The 24,798-nt window shown below is 37.9% G+C and overlaps 1 protein-coding gene across 1 annotated transcript in view; it reads left to right on the top strand.

The window, feature by feature from the left end:
• SRFBP1 (serum response factor binding protein 1) overlaps positions 7,376-24,798 on the top strand; it is a 61,956-nt gene continuing 44,533 nt past the window's right edge. Inside the window, exons 1-3 of the mRNA XM_005682717.3 lie at positions 7,376-7,495; positions 21,224-21,312; positions 22,318-22,390. Of these exons, the coding sequence (XP_005682774.1) occupies positions 7,460-7,495; positions 21,224-21,312; positions 22,318-22,390 (198 nt within the window). The 5' untranslated portion in view covers positions 7,376-7,459. The remainder of the gene's footprint in view (positions 7,496-21,223; positions 21,313-22,317; positions 22,391-24,798) is intronic.

Consider the following 24,798-nt stretch of genomic DNA (forward strand, 5'->3'; position numbering starts at 1 on the left):
TTGATGACTTTGGAGAGACATATCCGGTGAGACCATCAACACAATCTATGCCATTAGCATATCCATCACCTCCAATAGTTTCCTCCTGCCCTTTTTATTATTTTTCTCATGATAAAAACACTGAAATGTTTTCAAGATTCATCCTCTTGGCAAATTTTATATGTATAATAATGTATTATTAACTGTAAGTAAGAACTATGCTACATAGTAAATACACAGTACCTATTTATTTTGTATAACTAAATCTTTGTGCCTTTTGACTAATACTTTCCCACTTTTCCCTCCCTCCAGCCTCTGGCAATCATGATTCTACTCTGCTTCTATGAGTCTGACAGTTTTAGATTCCTGATATAAATAGTATTATGTAGTTTGAACTTCCAGATGTTCAAGCTGTGTTTAGAAAAGACAGAGGAACCAGAGATTAAATTGCCAACATCCGTTGGATCATAGAAAAAGCAAGAGAGTTCCAGCAAAATATCTACTTCTACTTTATTTATTATGCCAAAGCCTTTGACAATGTGGATCACAACAAATGGTGGAAATTCTTCAAGAGATGGAAATATCAAATCACCTTGCCTGCCTCCTGAGAAATCTGTATGCAGGTCAAGAAGCAACAATTAGAACTAGACATGAAATAACAGACTGGTTCCAAATTGGGAAAGGAGTACATCAAGGCTGTATATTGTCACCCTGCTTATTTAACTTATATGCAGAGTACATCATGAAAAATGCTGGGCTGGATGAAGCACAAGCTGGAATCAAGATTGCTGGGAGAAATATCAATAACCTCAGATACACAAATGACATCACCCTTATGGCAGAAAGTGAAAAACAACTAAAAAGCCTCTTGATGAAAATGAAAGAGGAGAATGAAAAGTTTGCTAAAATTCAACATTCAAAAATCCAAGATCATGGCATCTGGTCCCATCAGTTCATGGCAAATAGATGGGCAAACAGTGGAAACAGTGTCAGACTTTATTTTGGGGGGCTCCAAAATCACTGCAGATGGTGATTGCAGCCATGAAATTAAAAAGACACTTCAGTCCAGTTCAGCTCAGTCGCTCAGTCGTGTCTGACTCTTTGCGACCCCATGAATCGCTGCATGCCAAGCCTCCCTGTCCATCACCAACTCCCGGAGTTCACTCAGACTCATGTTCATCGAGTCAGTGATGCCATCCAGCCATCTCATCCTCGGTCGTCCCCTTCTTCTCCTGCCCCCAATCCCTCCCAGCATCAAAGGCTTTTCCAATGAGTCAACTCTTCACATGAGGTGGCCAAAGTACTGGAGCTTCAGCTTTAGCATCATTCCTTCCAAAGAAATCCCAGGGCTGATCTCCTTCAGAATGGACTGGTTGGATCTCCTTGCAGTCCAAGGGACTCTCAAGAGTCTTCTCCAACACCACAGTTCAAAACCATCAATTCTTCGGCGCTCAGCCTTCTTCACAGCCCAACTCTCACATCCACACATGACTACTGGAAAAATCATAGCCTTGACTAGACAGACCTTAGTCAGCAAAGTAATGTCTCTGCTTTTGAATATGCTATGCTTACTCCTTGGAAAAAAAGTTATGACCAAGCTAGACAGCATATTAAAAAGCAGAGATATTACTTTGCTGACAAAGGTCTATCTGGTCAAAGCTATGGTTTTTCCCGTCATCATGTATGGATGTGAGAGTTGGACTATAAAGAGAGCTGAATACCAAAGAATTGATGCTTTTGAACTGTGGTGTTGGAGAAGACTCTTGAGAGTCCCTTGGACTGCAAGGACATCCAACCAGTCCATCCTAAAGGAAATCAGTCCTGAATATTCATTGGAAGGACTAATGTTGAAGGTAAAACTCCAATACTTTGGCCACCTGCTGTAAAGAACTGACTCCTTAGAAAAGACCCTGATTCTAGGAAAGATTGAAGGCAGGAAGAGAAGGGGACAACAGAGGATGAGTTGGTTGGATGACATCACCGACTCAACGGACATGAGTTTGAACAAGCTCCCAGACTTGGTGATGGACAGGGAAGCCTGGTGTGCTGCAGTCCATTGGGTCACAAAGAGTCGGACATGACTGAGTGACTGAACTGAAATGATGTAGTATTTGTCTTTCTGTGTCTGGCTTATTTCACTTAGTATGATGTCTTCCAGGTTCAACCATGTTATTGTAAATGGCAGAATTTCCTTCTTTTTAAAACTTGAGTAATATCTCTTGCTTGTGTGAATCACACTTTCGTTTTCCAGTAACCCACTGATGAACATTTAAGTTGCTTCCTTCTCTTGGCTACTGTGAATAATGCTGCAGTAAACATTGGCTGCATCAATTTACACTCCCACAATGTGCAAAGGTTCCTTTTTTTACACATCAATACCAATATTTGTTATCTTCTGTTTTTTGTTTATAGAAATCCTAATAGATGCAAGGTGATATCTCACTGTGATTTGGATTTGTGTTTCCTGGATGACTATTGATGTTGAACATATTTTCACATACATCCTGGTTATCTGTATGTCTTTTTTGGAGACATGTCTGTACAGGTCCTTTGCCCATTTTTTTTTTAACTTGGGCTGTTTTCCTTTTGGTATTGAGTCGTACAACTTTCAAATATTAACCCTTTGTCAGATGTATGGTCTGAAATTTTCCCATTTTGTGAGTTACCTATTAATTTTGATGATTTCCTTTGTTTTGTAGCTTTTCAGTTTGCTGTAATACTACTTATCTACACTTACCTGAACTCTTAGGTGTCATATCCAATATCATTACCAAGGCCAGTGTCAAGAAGCTTTTTCCTTATGTTTTGTTGGTTTAAGGAGTTTTGTGGTTTAAGGTCTTTTTTGCAGGTAGACATACAGTTTTCACACCATTTATTGTGAAAGTTTTAAAAGAGAGTTTTTCTTTTTTAAATCTTTTCCCCAGTGTATATTCTTGGCATTTTTGTAAAAAAAAAAAATCAATCGACTTTATATGTGTGGGCTTATTACTGGAACATTTATTCTGTTCCATTTGTGTATGTGTGTGTGTGCACACGTGCCTGCTTTTACCATACTGTTTCCATACTGTTGTGATTACTGTAGCTTTGTAGTATATTTTGAAAAGGATGGGTGATGCCTCCAGGTTTATTATTCCTGCTCAAAACTGTTTTGGTTATTTACGGTCTTTAATAAGTCCATATGCATTTTAGGATTATTTTTTCTATTTAAAAGCATTGAATTTGCTTTGGGTAGTATGGGCATTTTAGCAGTATTTATTTTTCCAGTCCATAGACACAGGATCATCTTTTCATTTATTTGCCCTGCTTTAATTTCTTTCATCAGTGTTTTATAGTTTTTAGTGTACAAGTTTCACACCTCCTTATTACATTTAGTTTAAATATCTTATTCTTTCTTCTGCTATTTTAAATGGGATTGTTTTCTTAATTTGCTTTTGGGATAGAACATTGTTAACTGTACAGAAACACAATTTTTATTTGTTGATTTTTATCCTGAAACTTTATAGAATGTGTATATTATTAGTTCACGTTTTGTGTGTGTGGAATTTTCAAGGTTTCTACACATAAGATCATGTCATCTGCAAACAGAAATCATTCTACTTCTTCTTTTTAAATTTTAAATTTTGATGCCCTTTATTTCCTTTTCTTGCCAAATTGCTCTGGCTAGGATTTCCAGTATTATGTTGCATAGGAGTAGTGGGAGTGGGCATCCTTGTCTCATTCTTGACATCACAGGAAAAGTTTTCAACCTTTTAGCTGTTAGCTGTGGGCTTGTTACACATGGATTTTATTATGCTGAGGTACATTTCTGCTATAGCTAATTTGCTGAGAGTTTTTATCATGAAAGGATGTTGAATTTCTCATTTTATTAATATATTGTTTTCTTGATACTATTTCATTTTATGTGTCTGCTCTCTTTTAGTTCACTGAGGTTAATATAAGATCATTATTTTGAATTCTCTGTCAGGAAAATTGCTAGTCACCATTCTCTTAGGGTCGGTTACTTGATCTTTATTTTGCTTCTTTGGCGGTATCATGTTTCCTTGATTTCCATTATCATAGTAGCCTCGCACTGTCCTCTAATAGACTTTTCAATCTGGCTTCACAGGAAAGTCATTCACCAGGCAAACTGCCCAGAGATCCTGGGTGGGACTACTGGCAGGGTCCACAGGAAGGATGGCTGGTGAGGGCTGTGCATGGGACACAGATGAGGAGGCCCACTGCTAGGGTCCACATACAGGCAGGCCTGATGCTAAGGTCCACACCTATACCTTTCCAAAGGCCACAATAAAATTAGAACATATGTGGGGGAAATGCTTTAAAGGGAAAAAAACACTATATGAGCAAAGCAAAAGAAACTGAAAAAGCACATGATGAATTTCATCAACCATTTCTACATATCAAAAAAAAAAAGCTAGACAAATACAAGAAAACTACCTGAGTATTATTATTCACTACAACAAACACAAAATGTCACTTCAAATGGTAAAATATTAAAGCTATTCCCATTAAAATCAGGAATAATCTAGAATATATTAGAAGCTCTAGCAAATGTAAGAAAAGAAATTTCTGTTAAGTCACCCAGTCTGTGGTATTTTGTTGTAGCCTGAGTAGACAAATACAGTGGAATCTGAGAAAGTCTTAAGAAACTTCAAGTTGGAAAACTTGAGTCCCCATTGTATATGTTTGGGAATCCTTACTTCCACTAAATGGAGCACTGTAATAAAGACAAAAGAGGTCTCATACCAGTTGCTTTTAATGGTAATACTATTGCTGTTTCATATCTCTGACAGCATTTACCTGATCCAGCTCAGTTCTTCAAGAATAAAACAAGTAGGCACTGCTTTCTAGAGAAACATGTAGCCTGATTAATACAAATATTAATACATTATTATTATTAGAGAACATATTCATTACTAGAATCACCTTTGTAAAGAACCAAAATTTTTGAGATTGCAGCATCAAAAGACAGAGATGATAGATAGGGAAGTGATACATCAGGGACAATGAAAAACTACTAGTCACTTTAAAAATGATATCTAAGTTTACTGAGAGGTTATCACATAAAATTAGCCATGTGGTGCTTAGCCATGAAATTAAAAGGTGCTTACTCCTTGAAAGAAAAGTTATGATCAACCTAGACAGCATATTAAAAAGCAGAGACATTACTTTGCCAACAAAGGTCCATCTAGTCAAGGCTATGGTTTTTCCAGTAGTCATGTATGGATGTGAGAGTTGGACTATAAAGAAAGCTGAATGTCAAAGAATTGATGCTTTTGAACTGTGGTGTTGGAGAAGACTCTTGAGAGTCCCTTGGACTGCAAGGAGATCCAACCAGTCCATTCTAAAGGAAATCAGTCCTGAATGTTGACTGGAAGGACTGATGCTGAAGCTGAAACTCCAATACTTTGGCCACCTGCTGCAAAGAACTGACTCATTTGAAAAGACCCTGCTGCTGGGAAAGATTGAGGGCAGGATAAGGGGACGACAGAGGATGAGATGGTTGGATGGCATCACCGACTCAATGGATGTGAGTTTGAGTAAACCCCAGGTATTGGTGATAGACAGGGAGGCCTGCTGTACTGCAGTCCATGGGGTCACAAAAAGTCGGACACGACTGAGTGACTGAACTAAACTGAACTGATCACATAAAAGAATAAACAATACATAAAAAATTTCAAAATAAAAATAGAAAACTGTAAGTAATAATTTTAAAGAATTATGGAATCATATTAAAAACACCTTTTTCCTGAATTAGAAGACAGATTTTCTATAAGTTCTATATTTATCTTTAAAATATCCTTTCCTATATATTTTATGACTAAAGTGCCTACTCCCAACTGGGGTGAAAAGCCCCTTCACTCCAGGAGATCAGTTTTGATAAGAAGAACTAGCTGAATAACAAGATAATTACAATTTCAGCATATGATTTATGAATACAAAAACTACCTTTATGCAACACTAGTTTCAAACAGGAAGTTGGGGTTAATCCACCTGTGCCCAAATCACACATTAAAGAATACCAATCCAAAGACAAGACTAAGTTGTAAACTGAATACAGACTCAGGAATCAAGAGCATAGACTCTACACAGCATCCTCTTTTGGGGCAGAAGCTCAGAAGTGGGCCTGGTTTAAATTTTCTTTCATTACAGTATTGAAATTCTTAATAAGTTTGTGAATTTGAGTTTTGTTAAGTGAAATCCAGTGGGACAATGGAACATATGTCAAGAGCTTAGTCTCAGATCAGTGTGGTCTTTCCTATCACATACTCCCATTCGGATTATCTGGCTTCCTACTTCCCAGACTCTGCCTAGCAATTGCTGCCATCTTGGTCCAGTACAGGCACCCCTCCCTGGGGCCTCAAACATGAGTCCCAGGCACCTGTGAAGGTGGGCACTAGCCCCAAGGCATCCCGGTTGCTTGAAGGAGCACCTCATTAAACACCAAATAAAAAGCACGACAGGTCAAAAGACACCACAGAAGAAAAGAAGAAACTTTCCCCCACTTTTTGAATTGGGGCAGGGGCAGGGGGGCGGGGAACGGGGTTGGGGAGTGGTGCCCTGCATTTTCATTTTGCCCTGGGCCTGTCAAATTATGTCACCAGCCCTGGGGTCTGTAGCAGTGGTGGGTTCCAGCTGGGCAACTCTTGGTAAGACACTTGGCTCCTCAAAAGTTAGTTTCCAAATCTGTAAAATAAGAATAATAGTTTCTATCTCTTTAGATTTGACTATTTTAGAGATAATTCACGTAAAGCGTTTGTCCCAGCACTGGACCCCTTATAAAGCTCAATACTACCAGGTGTTAACTATTAATAATGTTATTTAATTCCGACTCACTCCTTGGTTCTCTGCATGCACATTATACTTCAAAACAGCCATTTTCACAAGCAGCAGCAACGGTACATCATGGTTTTGCTTATATGTTCTCTATATAAATTTAAACCTTTCAGTGTGCAGAAAAATATGGCCATGCTTGAGTTATACAGCGAGGATAGGAAAAAAGGTGAATCTAACAAAAGTGCTTGTCAAAAGCGCAGAAATCTTCACAAAAGCTAGGTAAAAATTCGGGGCAAAACTGGTCGCTCAAGTGATCCCTTCATAAAGGCTTTCATTCCCATTGAGACAAGAGAAACAAGGTCATTACAAAGCTGAACCCATTTGGCAAAGGAATATAAGAAAATCAGCATCCTGAAAAACTTCTGAAGAAGGCAATAACTTGCAGAACACCCTCTCAACCACCGGCCTGCCTGGTTTCCATAGGAACACGCAAATCCGGTACGGCGCACTCTACGCAGGAAGTTGTTCTTCGTCATTTCCGCTCCTCTCCTCAAAGTCAGTGTACCTTTTACTTACGCGTCTGCTTGAGCAGACGACGGGTGCGTTTTGGGCCACTGAGGCCGCCGTTGGGGGCGTGACGACGCATCCGCTTTCCGGCAGCTACAGTTCACGTGCGGCAGCGGCGGATCTTCTGCTAAGAGCTGCCATGGCCGAGCCGGGGACTTTGAACCTCAATAATGAGGTGAGCACGGAGGTCTGGAAACGTGTGGGGCTGACTTTTAGGGGCCTCAGGACGGCTTTTCTGCGTGTTTTGGAAGGGTTTGGGACGAGGCGGGAAGTGCACCTAACTGCTCAGGCGAATTTTCTGGAACTCTGAGGACTGACAGCCGTAACTCCCCACCCCTACTCTTCCACCTCCTGGTTTCTAGGTGGCTGAAATGTCTTTGGCCGTCGGTTGTCTTGAATTTTTTTTCCATGGACCTTGGGAAGATCATTTAATTTCTCTATTCAGTAACCGTCTGTAAAACGAAGCTCGTGGTAGTACTTCCCTTGAGAGGTTGAGAGCGGTGGCTTTCCCTAGGAAATTGCTCATCTTAAATGAGACCGTATCATTTATAAGGATGAATGCTTCCTCAGTACCTCATTTCTTCTTTCAGCTTTTGTTCCATTTCTCTGCTACCATCTGCAGCAAAATTTTAATACTTGCTGCCCCCAAGTTTTCATCTCACCTCTCTTAAATCCAGTCTTTTCAGACATTTGTCTTCATCACCTCCACCCTTACGGGTTAATTTCACTAGCTTACCGTTTTTTGTCATTATCTCCTTTCTGGTTTCTGGTTCTATTCAAGAAATTCAAAAGTCATCGAAGCATTGAAGTAGGCTGGAAAGCGGGGGTTAGTTGAGAACTTTACAGCTCCAGCAAAGGAAGTTCTTCGTATATACTCAGTGGTTATGTGTCTGCTCTTTAGACATACTTTCTGTTTCTAAGCAACCTGTATTCAGGTAGGAAAGGGTAATCAGCATCCATCAATGATACAGAGTACTCACAGAAAAAAAAAGATACTTAGTGCAGAAAAGTTTACAAAGAAAGCAAAATGAAATGAGTGATATTTGGTCTTGATCTTCAAGGATCTTACACAAGATTGCATTTAGTGATTCAGTGAAGGGGAAAGAAGGCATTCTAGCCAGAGGGACACATAGGCGAAGAAATAATGTTTTTGCTGTAAAAAGAAAAAAAAGGGTAATATAAATATGGCAATGGTTGAGAAGTATGTTTTTATATGAAACATATTAAATTCTCTAAAAGTATGGGGCAGGGAGTTGAAGTGGGAAACATCTTGAGTTATACAGGAGTAAAGAACACATTACTGATGAGAACTTGTGAGATGAAGTAGGAAATAAAGCTAGTGTATTACTGTCTTCAGTTCAGTCGTTCAGTCGTGTCAGGCTCTGCAACCCCATGGACTGAAGCATGCCACGCTTCCCTGTCCATCACCAACTCCTGGAGTTGACTCAAATTCATGTCCATTGTGTCGGTGATGCCATCCAACCATCTCGTCCTCTGTCCTCACCTTCTACCACTTTCTGTCTTTCCCAGCATCAGGGTCTTTTCAGATGAATCAGTTCTTCACATTAGGTGGCCTAAGCATTTGGAGATTCAGCATAGCATCAGTCCTTCCAGTGAATATTCAGGACTGATTTCCTTTAGGATGGACTGGTTGGACCTTGAAGTCCAAGGGGCTCAGAGTCTTCTCCAGCACCACAGTTCAAAAGCATCAATTCTTCGGTGATCAGCTGTCTTTATAGTCCAACTCTTACATCCATACATGACTACTGGAAAAACCATAGCCTTGACTAGGTGGTCCTTTGTTAGCAATGTAATGTCTCTGCTTTTTAATATGCTGTCTAGCTTGGTCATAACTTTTCTTCCAAAGAGTAAGCGTCTTAATTTCATGGCTGCAGTCACCATCTGCAGTGATTTTGGAGCCCCCCCAAATAAAGTCAGCCACTGTTGCCATTGTTTCCCCATCTATTTGTCATGAAGTGATGAGACCAGATGCCATGATCTTAATTTTCTGAATGTTGAGCTTTAAGCCAACTTTTTCACTCTGCTTTTTCACTTTCATCAAAAGGCTCTTTAGTTCTTCGCTTTCTGCCGTAAGGGTGGTGTCATCTGCATGTCCGAGGTTGTTGATATTTCTCCCGGCAGTCTTGATTCCAGGTTGTGCTTCACCCAGCCCAGCATTTCTCATGATGTACTCTGCATAGAAGTTAAATAAGCAGGGTGACAATATACAGCCTTGACGTACCCCTTTCCCTATTTGGAACCAGTTTGTTGTTCCATGTCCAGTTCTAACTGTTGCTTGCTGACCTCCAGATTTCTCAGGAGGCAGATCAGGTGGTCCAATATTCCCCTCTTTAAGAATTTTCCACAGTTTGTTGTGATCCACACAGTCAAAGGCTTTGGTGTAGTCAATAAAGCAGAAGTAGATGTTTTTCTGGAACTCTCTTGCTTTTTCTATGATCCAGCGGATGTTGGCAGTTTGATCTCTGGTTCCTCGCCTAAATCCAGCTTGAACATCTGGATTCATGAACCATCAAGTTCATGGTTCATGTACTGTTAAAGCCCGGCTCGGAGAATTTTAAGCATTACTTTGCTAGCATGTGGGATGAGTGCAATTGTGCAGTAGTTTGAGCATTGCCTTTCTTTGGGATTGGAATGAAAGCTGACCTTTTCCAGTCCTGTGGCCACTGCTGAGCTTTCTAAATTTGCTGGCCTATTTCGTGCAGCACTTTCACAGCTTCATCTTTTAGGATTTGAAATAGCTCAGCTGGAATTCTGTCACCTCCACTAGCTTTGTTCGTAGTGAGGCTTCCTAAGGCCCACGTTACTGTCTTACTGCCAGGTTAATAAGTCTGGATTTCACTTGACAGTAGACAACAGGGTATATTGAAGAGAACTCTTGAAGGTATTTGATTTATATTAATAGCCATATGTTAAGCTCGTGCTAGTTACAGAAAGCATTTGGTGGTCTTTTTTCCCATTAGATTACAGGTGAGGTATAAAAGCCCATAATCGGAGTGATGTCCTTGGAAATTCACTGCAAATACTAGTGAGTTTCCCGTTCGATTTTGAGATTACTCTGAAGAGTGGTGACAGTCGTTTACTCTACTCTTCACTTAAGGTACTTTCTTTTTCCTTTTAGCTAGTTTACAGCCCTCTTCAGAACAGTTAAAATTTGACCTTTAGGATGTCATCACCAATTTCATCTCAGTATGAGCTAGGTGTCCATTCTTTATGCAACCAGGATGCTTCTATGCTGAAAGCATTTGTTTACCTGTTTCTCTCTTTTTGTGTGTGGGTCTATCGCCTGCACCATATGTGATCTATGAATGTTTGCTGGATGATTGATTGAACTAATCAAATTAGGAAGTTTATACATCCCATTGGAGAAGGCAATGGCACCCCACTCCAGTACTCTTGCCTGGAAAATCCCATGGACAGAAGAGCTTGGTGGGCTGCAGTCCATGGGGTCGCTAAGAGTCGGACGCGACTGAGCAACTTCACTTTCACTTTTCACTTTCATACATTGGAGAAGGAAATGGCAACCCACTCCAGCGTTCTTGCCTGGAGCATCCCAGGGACGGCGGAGCCTGGTGGGCTGCCATCTGTGGGGTCGCACAGAGTCGAACACGACTGAAGCAACTTAGCAGCAGCATACATCCCATACTGAAGTAAATCTTATATGTTGTAATATGAAAGTAGGGCAAAAAAGACAAAGTGGTGATGGTGGAAGAAAAGTGTTATAATTTAAAATTAATAGAATGGCTACAAAGGGAAAAACATATTGCTTACATAAAAATTCAAAAACCCAGGGGGAATAAATAAGACAACCAGTTAGAAGAAAAATACAGTAGATATGACAGATAAATGGCTAATGTCATTACTATAAAATAGCTTAATGGAAATGAAGAGAAATAATCTCATAGGAAATCGGTTAAAAGAAATGAATTAACTTCTTTAAGGGAGAAATATATAAATGAAAAAGAGTTCAAATTCACTGTTTTCTTTAATGTCTTTCCATTACTTTTTCCCCCTTTTAAAAAAATTTATTTATTTTGAATTGCAGGAGAATTGCTTTTCAGTGTTGTATTGGTTTCTTGTTGCCATACAACAACTCGAATCAGCCCCCTCCTTCTTGAGCCTCCCTCCCACCCCCATCCCACCCCTCTAGGTTTTCCTTCATCCCCGCTATCCTAATCCAAGTTATATCGCCCAGCAGAACTGCTGTCATTGCCTCCCAGCTACTTGACCCATCTTCAATCTCATCTCTGTAGTACAGATGGAGTGTGATCTTAAAAACATGCATAATCATGTGTTTTCTTGCTTAAAACTGATACGGTGGTTTCCTGTTGCTTTTGGTCAAGACTGCTGCTGCTGCTGCTAAGTCGCTTCAGTCGTGTCCGACTCTGTGCCACCTCACAGACGGCAGCCCACCAGGCTCCCCCGTCCCTGGGATTCTCCAGGCAAGAACGCTGGAGTGGGTTGCCATTTCCTTCTCCAATGCATGAAAGTGAAAAATGAAAGTAAAGTCACTCAGTCATGTCTGACTCTTAGCGACCCTATGGACTGCAGCCTACCAGGCTCCTCTGTCCATGGGATTTTCCAGGCAAGAGTACTGGAGTGGGGTGCCATTGCCTTCTCTGTTGGTCAAGACTAAAGAAGGCCAGTCTCTCCGCTATTATACCACACCCCTCACCTGCCTCAGGCACTGTACTTAAGCCACACTGGCTTTCCTCCCTGTCAGTCATAGCCCTACCATGTGCATAGATGGTATTCCTTTTATCCTTAGCTCCTTTTCCTCTCAGTACATTCTATACGTCTTTTGTTGCTTTATCAGGGAAATGGTTCTTGACTTCCATTTACTCCTTTTGTGAGCTTTTGTAGCACTATTTACTTCTTTTTAGCATTTGTAAGAATTGCTTAATATGAGGGACATGTGAACATGAGAGATTTCTTATGCCCTCAACCTGACTAAATTTTTGCTCACCATCATATCCTCAGTGCCTGTGTGTTTACTGAGTAACTTGAGACATTGTTTTTTTGATCCTTGATAACTGAATAATTAGCTCTTCTGTAACTGAGATTCAGGAAGATTTCAGGGATCATATAACTGCCTGAAATTATGTGCAGTTTGTTGTGCTTATGCCTGTCTCTGGAGGGGCAGAGGTTTTGTCGTATTTGCAAAAATTTGTAAATTTCTGGTATTATCTTTGAAATATTGATACTCATATCTGTGGTTAATTGATTGGAATCCCTTTTCCATAATTTTTAGTTACAGTCTTTTCTTTTAAAAACTTGCATGGACAGCTAATTTACAGTATATTTAATTTCAGAATGTCTTGTGAAAATAAAAGCCTGACTGCAGACACAACTATTATATTATGTGAACTTTAAATATGTTCAGCCCTAATTCTATTTTTTTTTCCCAGTTGTTTTCCAAGGCTGACAGCTGACAGTTACAGAACACTTCCTGACTCTAGGTTCTTAAAATACATGTAGTCTTCTGAAAGAATATAAGCTCCTACCTTTACTTTTTAAAAAAATAAAATCACTTTTTACTTAATCTTATGATTATTTATTGCATATTTTATCTTCAAAAGTACTCATGTGGACTTTGAAAAGAGAATATTTAACTGATTTATTATAGTAGCTTCCCTAATCTTTTAACATTGTTCCTTGTGTATGGGTAATAATAAGTACTATATACTTAGTCAGCAGATAAAAGTATGAATAGTTCAACTGGAATCACTTAATGTTTAAATGAGGGCGAGAAATCTGCTAAATGTTAACTTTTTTCTCCCTTTCCATTAGAACCAGAAAAGGGATGTATAATTGAAAACAATAGTGCCAAGGCTTTTAATGGATAAAGAATTTGTGAATCTAGAGCTGGATTTTCTCCAGTCATGTAGGCTGCAATGGTATATAAAAATGAGAATTAGAAGGTGAAACATTCTGATATGGTAAAGTACTTTAATTCCGCAGGAGAACCAAGGGCTTCTATATGAAACTGACATTATTTTATTTTTAATAGCAAATTATCAAGGAGTCTATTTAAAAATTGCTTTCCATGTCCTTTAAGATAGTAGGAACTAAAATGCCAGAGAACAAGCTGATTTGCAAAGGCTTATTGTCAAAAACTGATTTTGTATATGTTTTTGAAGTTGCAAAACTCCAGTTTTATAATTAAATATGTGATAACTTTTTAAATAATTCTTTACTGAAATACTAAACTAGGTTCGATATAAGAGAATCATTTTCTGTTCGGTTCTTTAACAGTTTTAGGAAATTATGCTAGGTGGCAGCATATACTCAATCATGATTAAGTTGTAGACAATCACCAAGCACTCTAGAATTTTTAAATTGTTGTTCTTCAGAAATAAAAGATATAATTCAGTAATAAGATATCATCCAATAGGTCAAATTATAAGTTCTTTGTATAACGCTGTAGTTAATGTTATTAACTATGAAATAGTTCAAATGTATGGAAAAATAATACAAAAAATATCCTTGTAATCTACTTCCTATATTTAGCAAATATCAATATGTTGCTATATCATAGTGCTTGATTCCACCTACCTTCCTTTCCACATTAGAAGTAAACATTACTCATTCTGTGTGTTTTCTCATATGTATTTTATAATTTTTGTAACATATACCCATATTCATAACCAGTGTATAGTATTGCACTTTACATGTGTGATATCATACTGTATAAATGCAGTATCATACTATGTATTATTCTAAAAGTTACTTTTTCACCTAACAGTATTTTCAGAGTTTATCCATAATACATATAGATCCCTGCGTTGATCTGAAATAGTTCATTGCTTATGCTTTGTTTATATCCAGCATTTTCTCTCTTATGCAACATTCTGTAAGAATGCCACATTGAGTAGTCTTGTGTGTAGCCTTCTTCTATAGCTGGAGGTATGTCTTCTGGACAGATTCCTGGAAGTGGGATTTTGTTAGATATTGCCAGTTTTCCCCAGAAGGAGTATACCAATTTGCATTCCGACCAGCAATGCATGAGTTCCTGCTCAAAGTCTCACAAGCAGAATGTGTTACATTCTTTTGTATTTGCTAGTCTGCCAGGAGAAAAATGAAAGTGAAAGTTGCTGAGATCATGTCGGACTCTTTGCTATGCCGTGGACTATATAATCCATGGAATTTTCCAGGTCAGAATACTGGAATGGGTAGCCTTTCCCTTCTCCAGGGGATCTTCCCAACTCAGGGATCAAACCCAGGTCTCCTGCATTGCTGGTGAATTCTTTACCAGCTGAACCATAAGGGAAGCCCAAGAATACTGGAGTGGGCAGCCTACCCCTTCTCCAGCAGATCTTCCTGACCCAGGAATTGAACCAGGGTCTCCTGCATTGCAGGTGGATTTTTTACCAACTGAGCTAGCCCTAAGTAATGAGTGGACTTCCCTAGTGGCTCAGATGGTAAAGCATCTGCCTACAATGCGGGAGACCCGGGTTCAATCCCTGGGTTGGGAAGATCTCCTGGAGAAGGAAATGGAAACCCACTCCAGTATTCTTGCCTGGAGAATCCCATGAACAGAGGAGCCTGGTGGGCTACAGTCCATGGGGTCTCAAAGAGTCGGACACGACTGAGCGACTTCACTTAAGTAATGAGTAAACAGAAGTTTTAATGTGTCTTACAAAACAGAGGAGTACTCAGATTTTTCTTGGCACTGCAAGCTTCTCCAGAGCAGCTGGATCTTTGAATAATTGTTTTCTAATAACCATGTGTTTGTGTTATAAATTAATTCATATATTATATAAACAAAGCATAAGCAATGTACTATTTTAGATCAATGTAAGACGTCTATATGTATTATGGATAAACTCTGAAAATACTGTTAGGTGAAAAGGTAACTTTTAGAATGATACATATTATGATACTGCATTTATACAGTATGATATGTGGGCTTCCCTGGTGGCTCAGACAGTTAAGCGTCTGCCTGCAATGAGGGAGACCTGGGTTTGATCCCTGGGTCAGGAAGATCCCCTTGAGAAGGAAATGGCAACCCACTCCAGTACTCTTGCCTGGAAAATCCCATGGACAGAAGAGCCTGGTAGGCTACAGCCCATGGGGGAGACAGCACATGGGGTCGCAAAGAGTCAGACATGACTGAGTGACTTCACTAATTCATATATGTAGCAAAGTTACTACATAACCAGAAGAGGTTGGCTAATTGACAGACTAGCAGATAGCCAACTAGGCATAATTTCAAAGTAACATTTACATTTACCACAGCAAGGGTTTTAGTTGCGTGATTCATTGTTGGGCTGTGATAAGATCTGTCCCCATAATTGAGTTATTCCTGTCCAAATTGGAGTTCCCAAGGCTCTGAGCTAGGGAACCTTTCTCTGAAATCTTCTTGATTCAGAAACTGCCAGCTTTTGCTCTTTGTGGTTCCCTTTCCTGTGTTTATATTGAGTCTTGCCCATATGTTCACATGGTCTTTTTCCGAGCAAGTATATTAGCTTTTCATTTGATTATCATCGTTTTTCTACTGTCTACATGCGGGTTGATCCAGGTTTCCATTACTGTGTTCAGATTTCACCAGGTTAACTGAGGGCATCTCTGAGCCCAGGTTTCAGGTGATACCTCACTTTCAGCGCATGTGTTTTGTGTGGATGTGGATGTTTGTGTGTCTTAGCTCTTCCTGTGCTCTTGCAGTTACTGAATGCATTCTTTTGCAGCTTAGAAGCACTCAGTGTGGGCTTACCAGTCTCGGTAATGATGAACTAGAGTTTTGTCCTTCGGTTTTTGACTTCACACTCTTTTACCTCTTTTTCATTGTGTCTCTTTCCTGTCAGCACATTTCATTATTATTCCTGTTTTGTCCTTTCTCACTTTATTTCTCTTTCCTTCTTTTCCTCCCAAACAGTATTATACTCTTTTCACATTTGCAACAATCACAGTTATTGCTTTTGGTTAAAGAATTCACCAAAATGTGTTGCCCTCAAGCAGTACATTGGCCTTCTGACAGTCCTGGGTGTTTAAGGACTGTTTGTTGATGTCTGGGATATCTGTCAACGAGCTTCATAATTCCTGGGTGACAAATGAATTGGCAGCCTTTTAAATTCTAAGTAAAGGGCTACTGGTAGCTGTTTGTCAGTTGTTTAAAAATAAATTTAAATGCTTGGAGAAAGGTAAGTGTTTGAGACAAAGAATGTGAGGAAAATAAAATAATAATTCCATTTTTATATAAAGTGAATATATGTATTTTTTTAATATACTAAACTTACCAAATAACTGAAAAAGTTAATAGGCTAAAAAAGCATTTTTTGGCATCGGCATGAAACTAAGTACATGAAGCATTCCCTTTGCTTTTCAGAATTCCCTTATGCAGTAATGACAAACATAGTGCTTCTTAAATTGGAGTTTTAAAATTGGAGTCTAGCTTTCCCATGATTGGAATGTAACTGAGGACCGGTTCTGCTTCCTGCAGTTTATTAGTTAACTTATAAACTGCAGGGTACAACAATTGGAAACATTTGTTAATATATTTTAATGCCTAATTTATCACTTGCTATTCATTTTATGAATGACTTGACTTTCAGAAATGGATCATAATCCACTGTTAGGCTGCTTTTGAAATGTAGCAGTTCATTTTTGTACTTAAACCTGATCTCAGTGGCTTTTTGTTTATGCAGGTTTTTTTTTTTTTCCTAAATAGATCTAACTTTGAAACAAATTCTAAAGAAGTTAACGTAGATAGTGGAAATCTGATTATATTCCATTAATATATTACTGTTTAGAAACAGTGAATGATCACGGGAGTATTGCTCCTTTTCTGTTCATTTACTTAACAAATATTTATTGAACACGTGTTATATGTCATCTGCTATGCTAACTGTTAAGATACAATGTTGAATGAAACCAGATATTTTACTTTCATGGAATTTATAGCCTAGTGGGAGAAAGGCACATTAAGCATTATCAGATTAAAGGTAAAATATTAAAATAGGGTCATGATAATTCTATAAGCACTTTTTGACCCTCTGAGGGAGGCCAGGAGACACTTTACTGATAAATGACAATTAGGCCAAATCAGATAAGATGTTAACAAGCTAACAAGAGGAGAAAGGGTACTGCTAACAGAGAAGACAGCAGATGTACAGATTGGTGGTAGTTGTAAGCCCGGTGAGAATGGACTGAAAGATGGCGCTTGTGGCCATCCTAAGAACAGTTGATACCACTGAACTGAAGAGAGTTAAGTAAAGGTGCTACATCAGATCTAAGTGTTAAAAAATGTATTCTGAATGAGTTGTGGACAACTGATTGGAGAAGGACAAAGATGGATATTGATAAACTAGTTGGCAGTAACTCAGCCAAGAGAGCCAAGAAAGTCAGGATAGAAGGAAAAATGGAACAATTTGGGAGATAAATAGGAAATAAAAGTATTAGGACTTAGTAATAGATTCATTGTGAGGGATTTAGGAAAGAAAGTTAAGTTCATAATTGAAAAGGTTGTTCTGTCCTCTTAAATATGAAAGACCAAAAAAGAATTCCAGTTGAGAGTGAATAGCATGAGTTCAGTGTGAGTTGGAGATGTTTTTAAGCATACTTGAAATGTTAAGCAGTTACACATTTAGGTCTGGAGCTAAACTGGAGATCTCAGCTGATTGTAGAAATTAGGTGGCAAATTAAAACTGTATATACACATATGATCACTTAGGGATAAAAAATATATCTTGAAAGGAAGAGCTGGCCTAATCAGTTCAAGACTGATTAGATGTGGATGTGTCTTCAAAGAGGACGAAGATGAAGTGGCTAGAGAGAAAGAAGGAAAACCAAAATAAGTATTCTGGTATACAAGAAAAGGGGAGTATTTTAAGAAGGAGAAATTATTCATCAGTATCAAATGCTGCTGAGATTTCAAACAAAATAAGTCTGAAAAATTCCTGTTGGCTTCAGGAACTTTTAGAAGTCATTGGTGTCTTTGTGACAGCATTTAGTAGACTAGTGGAAATGGAAATTAAACTGGAATTATATGGCATGCATAAATAGAGTGATCTGTTTGAACATCTCTAAAAAACCTGACTCTGGGGCAGTTGAAGAGAGAGGATGCTTCCTGTAAACTTTGTAGTGAGGTTGTTTTGTTTCTGTTTTTGATGAAAATGACTCAAGCATGATCAAAAATCGGTGTGGACAAGGGGTGGGGACGGATGTGGGGGATGAATTGGAAAATTGGAATTGACATAGATAAACTACCATGTGTAAAATAGATAGCTTGTGGAGACCTGTTGTGTAGCACAGGGAGCTCAGCTCAGTGCTCTGTGATGAAGCAGATGGGTGGAATGTGGGGAGGGAGCTCCAGAAGGAAAGGGAAATATATATGTATACACACATGTAACTGACTCACTTTGTTGTACACTACTGACAGCATTGTAAAGCAACTGTACCCCAATTTTTTAAAAATGCGTGAGAAACATCCATTTAAGAGATTGACAGTGCTAGAGTAAATGCATAGTTTGCAGTGAGCATTCTAGGAAGGCAGAAAAGGATGGGATCCAAAATACAGTTAGAAGATTAGCCTCAGAAAAGTTTAGTGATATTTCTTATATTGTGACTTTATTAAGTGCTTCCCAGGTGGCTCAGTGGTAAAGAATCTGCCTGCCAGTGCAGAAGCCACAGGAGACATGAGCTTAATCCCTGGGTTGGAAATTGGAGGAGGAAATGACAACCCACTCCAGTATTATTGTCTGGAAAATCCCATGAACAGAGGAGCCTGGCGGGCTTATAGCCTTTGGGTCACAAAGAGTTGGATATCATTGAGCATGCACATGACTTTATTAATAGAGGGGATGGGTGATGCAAGGAAATTTACATTCATGATAGTAGAAAGATGATGGCTCCCATCTGATGTTTATTTTCTTCATGAAATTGAGAGGGAGAGGAAGAGAAAGGTTAGATGTTTTAGGAAAGCAGGCACACATTTAAAGTAATGATTGCAAAGTGAATGGACCAAAGTGTGTATTTATGTATGATAAGAAGTGTAAGGACTCATTCAAGATTAGTTATGATGGATATCTAGTAGATAGACTATCTCAAATGTTCATGGCTCTTGAGGTACTGTGGTAAAGAACTCAGAATATTGTTTTTATCCAGGTACACTAACCAGAGGGATGGGTATAATATGTTGGCAAGTGTTGGTTATGTACCTGAACTAGATAAGAGAAGGAAAATTGAAAAGGACTAATCATTTGAGGAAAAGTATAGGGCTTCCTTGGTGGTGCAGAGGTTAAAGCGTCTGCCTGCAATGCGGGCTACCTGGGTTCGATCCCTGGGTCGGGAAGTTCCCCTGGAGAAGGAAATGGCAACCCACTCCAGTACTCTTGCCTGGAGAATCCCAAGGACGGAGGAGCCTGGTGGGCTACAGTTCATGGGGTCGCAAAGAGTCGGACACGACTGAGCGACTTCACTTTATAGGGGTCAGTGAACTGGTGGTTCCAGTGAAATCGTAACACCTTTGTGGTGGCTGGGGTTGAACATGCAAGCTGAAAGAAGTTTTGATCTCAGTGTATAGAATTTGAATTGATGGTTTCAGGAATGGAATAGTCATGGACAATGACAGGGACTACAGTGAGACCATGAAAGTGGGTGGCTGTGATGGAACAAATTAAGTCATTAGAAAAGAGGAAATCAAGGAATGAGGCTCTAATATTGGGTAGATTAGTCAAGTGGACATCTGCATCACCCAGAATAATGGCAAAACTTATGGTGGAGAGAAACTGTGGGTTGGTCGCCCATATTGTCAATGCATAAGGGGATGAATGATATTAATGAAGGGTAAAAAAGTAACAGCTAAATACAAGAGCCTTGTTAAAACAGAATGATGTTGCTACTGTTATTTTGGCAAGAAGAATTTGAGAATTATACATGCCAGACACTCTTGCTTGCAAGGCACAGAAAACATTATGTAACTATTGCAAGGGCCCTGCCCTTCAAGAGAGTATAGAAAAAGACCACTTTATGAGCAATTAGTGACAGTACAGTGGTAGGTGCTGCCTACAGGTATAGTGGGAACTCCAGGGATAGAATGACTATCCTACTGAAGAAGTCTTTGAAGATTTCACAGGAATGATTATATCCAAACTGAATTTCATGTAGTTCTTAAAGTGGAGAATGGGATGAAGGACACTACAGGAGGAATTATATATGTATGCCTCTTAACAGTGATGGAGAAAACACGAACTCAAAATGGCAGCATCCCGTTGCACTAATAGCATGCAGTTGTTTATCGGTAGAATATTTCTCTCTCTTGGCCAACAGTTATTTGTTTCTTTTGGTTTTTTTAATTCTTAGAGCTCAGCATTGTTCTCTAATGGGGTAATTTAAAGTGTCTGTGTGTGCCTGCATGGTACCTGCCCTTGTGTTTTTCAAGTTATGCTTAAAATGATTTGTTAAATATAAATGAAAGGGATGTGCTCAAAATAAGTAAAATCACTTTCATGCATTTGCTTTTGTTAATACAAATGCTCATTCAGTAAATTAAATTCCTACAGTTTATAGGTGAAACTTTGTTTTAAACCACAAGGATTTAGAGATAAATATGATGATCTCTGATCTCAGTGAGTTCACAGTTTATTATGTGCCAAACCCAACAAGATACAAGTGTAATTTAAAACACTAGCCACTGGGAATGCTGTGTTTTGTTCTGTGTTTTAAATCATGAGATGTTTCTCATAAGTCCTCATACACTTGTTTAGAATGTTGATTTATTTCTTATTCCTTCACTGTTATGGAAGAAGTTAGATTTCATCAAGCTGTAAATAGAGTTAAACGAAACTCGGCCTGAGTGGCAGGCATATTCTGTATTATTAGTATTCACTGTAAGGTATATTCCTTCTTGAATTAAGACTCTCTCTAATTTTGGCTTTATTCCTTGAAGGTTGTGAAGATGAGAAAAGAAGTGAAGAGAATCCGAGTTTTGGTTATCCGAAAACTTGTCAGGAGTGTTGGCAGACTGAAGTCAAAAAAGTTAGTCATTCAACGTTATGGTCCTGTGACTAATAAAATGTCAAAAGTTGTTTTTGTTCAGTATTTACAAAATTTGAGGGTGGGGCCTGGAGGAGTAATTAAACTTCTTACTCTTATGGCACTTTATGTGTAGACAGATCTTGAGTGAGGTAAACTGTGCTGTGTCAGCATGTGCTCACATAGTGCAGACCACATTCACTTAAGATGTATGAGAAATTCTGTTTTCAAAACTCTTCTTTTGGCTTTGTCAAACTGAAAAGTCTTTGAAGTTATTTATATATTTTATGTTATTAGAAGTTATTCTTTTAAGATGTTTTTCATATAGGCTAGCAAATCAAGTGATACTCTGAATCAATTATGAAGATTTTATATGACCGTATTCCTTGAATTGCTGATTAATTTGAAATCTTTAGTACCTTTTGGAAGTATTTGTCAAAACACTGTGTTCCATTTAAGTTTTTTGAAAAAATAATGTTTTATATTTTTGTTCTCACTAGTATGAGAACAAAAGTATGTTATTTATACTTCTTATGCTTTAAAGCATGAATACTTACAAAGTCTTCAAACATGTTTTATTTCTGGTTAATTTCTTGTTTTTGTGTGTACGCTTCATAAGGTAGCTCTCCTCTGATACAATTATATATTTAATTTCTTTAGGTATTTAATTCCAGAAAACAAATTTTCATTTAATTATATCCAAGCTTATTGCTTACATGAAATGCAATGTGCTGTTAATTGACTGGAAAGTGTTATTCGGCTTTCCTATTAAGGAATTAGAAGACAAGCTATCAGTGATAATAGTCATTAATATAATGCCAAAATCTTGGGTTTGTTGATGGAGTTGGAGTATGCGTTGAATGGGGGAAAGGGCAGTGCAGGATGACAGAATGCTTGTTATTTAGAGATTATTAAGCTTTTCCAAAAGAAATGGAGAGACTTTTTATTATGATGCTAGTCTAAAATAAATGCTTTTTCTGGCTACATATTATAATGTGTCTTTTGCAGGGGTACCGAAGATGCACTGTTAAAAAACCAAAGACGAGCACAACGATTGCTCGAAGAAATTCATGCCATGAAGGTAAGAACTTACGTGGAGTTGTGCATGTGTGTCTTTCCATGTCTCCTGTCAGCTGCATCTTGTGTATGTGTGTTTGGTGTTACTTATTGAATATAACTGTGAGTTGGCTAAGGCTTGTTTGTGTGGATCTGTTTGGTGAAGAATGTAGCACTACGTTTAGAAAATTAGATTTGTTTACATTATTTTATGTTGTTTACTGAAGTTGTTAAAGTACTAGATTAACTTGAGTCAAAACTGCCAGATTAAACTCATCTATATTTAATAATGCTTCATGCCTAAGGTTTCAATTTTTGCTAAAAGTTTAGGCATGAAGTCTAAGTTAAGTTCCTGTTGTTTGGTAATGTGGATGGTGATATTGGTGGCTGACATCATGCTTTGCCTTTTGCCAGCTCTATAAATTTTTGTGTGGTGGCATCACCATTTTATTCAGCTCTGTAGTAACTTGAAATAAAATTAGTATTGGGCCAAAATGATCCGTATTTTCGTTTCTTTCAGCCAGACTCTTCGCTAGCATAATTTTTAGGTCTTCTCACTGTTCTTTGTGGAAACTTTCATTTACCAAATGACATACTATTAAATGTCTGGAAGACTGTTTTATTGAAGAACTTAAAAACAACATTTGGTACCAGCAATTACTTTAATTGCAGGGTCATTTTGCATGTATGTTTGACTGTTACATTTTGGTAGAACTTCTAAGTTTTGAGAGATAAAAGAGCAAGAGAAATCTCTAACAATATTTTAATTGAGTTAGATTATCAAAATTTCTCACTGTTTTTTCCTTTTGAAAGGATGATAAAGTGTCCTTTAAGACAAAGTTACCATAGTTAATCTGAATAGAAACAGATGTAGGACGTGATTCTTTGGTGTGAGGTATGGTTTTTGTGGCTTTTTTCCCTTAATTTGTATTATTTTTTACAGGACCATAAAACTCATGGAATCTATTTGATATGTCATAAGTTTTAATATTCTTACTGTCCAGCCATTCATTCAAAATACTCTATATTTGACTCTTAATTATTATTTGTATCACTTTGTTTTATACGTTATTTAGACTTTTTTTTCCATAAAATTCCTATGAGAAATGAAATCTTTAGAGATTTTTGAGGATAACACTAAGGTAAGAAGTTAGGATTTGTGCTGTTGTCTTTCACTTTCTCTTAACCAAGCTCCTTACTAAATTACATTCCTTACCTAAATTTTCCCTGTAATTTCTTCTGAATAGTCATTTTTGTAGTCCTAAATTATTCGGAGGCTTTGAGCTACTATGTGGAAAGGATGGATTATATACAGTAAGCCTCTGTGCATTGTATCAGGAGTTTAGAAACAAAAGATATTCATTAATCTTTAAAATACATCCCTTCCATAACTCAATAATGAATTTAATTTAATTAGAAACAAAGTTTCTAATTTGATCTATATGTGAAACTTGTTCTCTGTAATTCTTAAACCTCACCAGCCGTAGAAAATCAGACTCACTGATAAAGTTCATAGATTTACAAGATTACTGTCATGATTATAGTTTTTGTTTCTGTTTTCCCTTGTGTTTATAAAAGACCACTGTGGAATTGTTGCTTCAGAGAAAGCTAAAATTCATTGCCTGATATAGTCCTTGAGTCATAAAATTAATAGTATATATATTTCTTGAGTCAATGTCAGTGGTTAGGGTAGTTTAATTTGGATACTCTACCTTCAACTTTCACAGTGCTGTTTAAAAACTGGATTAAATCTAAATATAAAAACTAGAAAAAAAGTATATGTTTGCTTTCCTTACATGTCAAATTTCATTCTTCAGTTATGGCTCTTTTACAAAATTGGTCTACTTTTCTTTCTAAAAGAAGCAAATACATAAAGCATTTTTAAATTGAAAGATCATTTGTAATTTCTTAAGGGAATGTTTTATCATGTACATGGGAGTATCAAAGAAACAGTCATGAAACAGAAAGCTCACAGTCTCAATTAAATTGGAAGAAAAAGCCTTTTCTTACTCATTTTTCCAGATGAATTTTTTCCTCGGCTCATATACCACTACATTTTTATGGTCTTGTCCTATACTTGCTTTCTATGATAATAGGGTATTTTGTTGCAAGAGGACTTCCTTAAGAAGAAAACCTGAGGTATTTTTAGAAATAAGAGTTTGTTTTTTTCTGGTCAAGGAAAAAAATTGCCTGGTCTTTATGATACTATAAAATGATAGATTCCAGTTTTATAGCCTATAATGTATGAATGTGAAAGAAATCTTGCTGCCTTTTCTAATAGTATTCACACTTTTAACTTTGATTCTGGTGTATATACACTGGCTTCTGAAACAGTTCTTTCTGTTTGGATATTAAGGTAGCTTTTTGACTTAGATCTCTAGGTTGTTAAGCTAGAGAAGGAGATAGTAAAATTAAACCATAAAATGAAATTAA

Source organism: Capra hircus, chromosome 7, assembly GCF_001704415.2.
Source record: "Capra hircus breed San Clemente chromosome 7, ASM170441v1, whole genome shotgun sequence".
NCBI lineage: Eukaryota > Metazoa > Chordata > Mammalia > Artiodactyla > Bovidae > Capra > Capra hircus.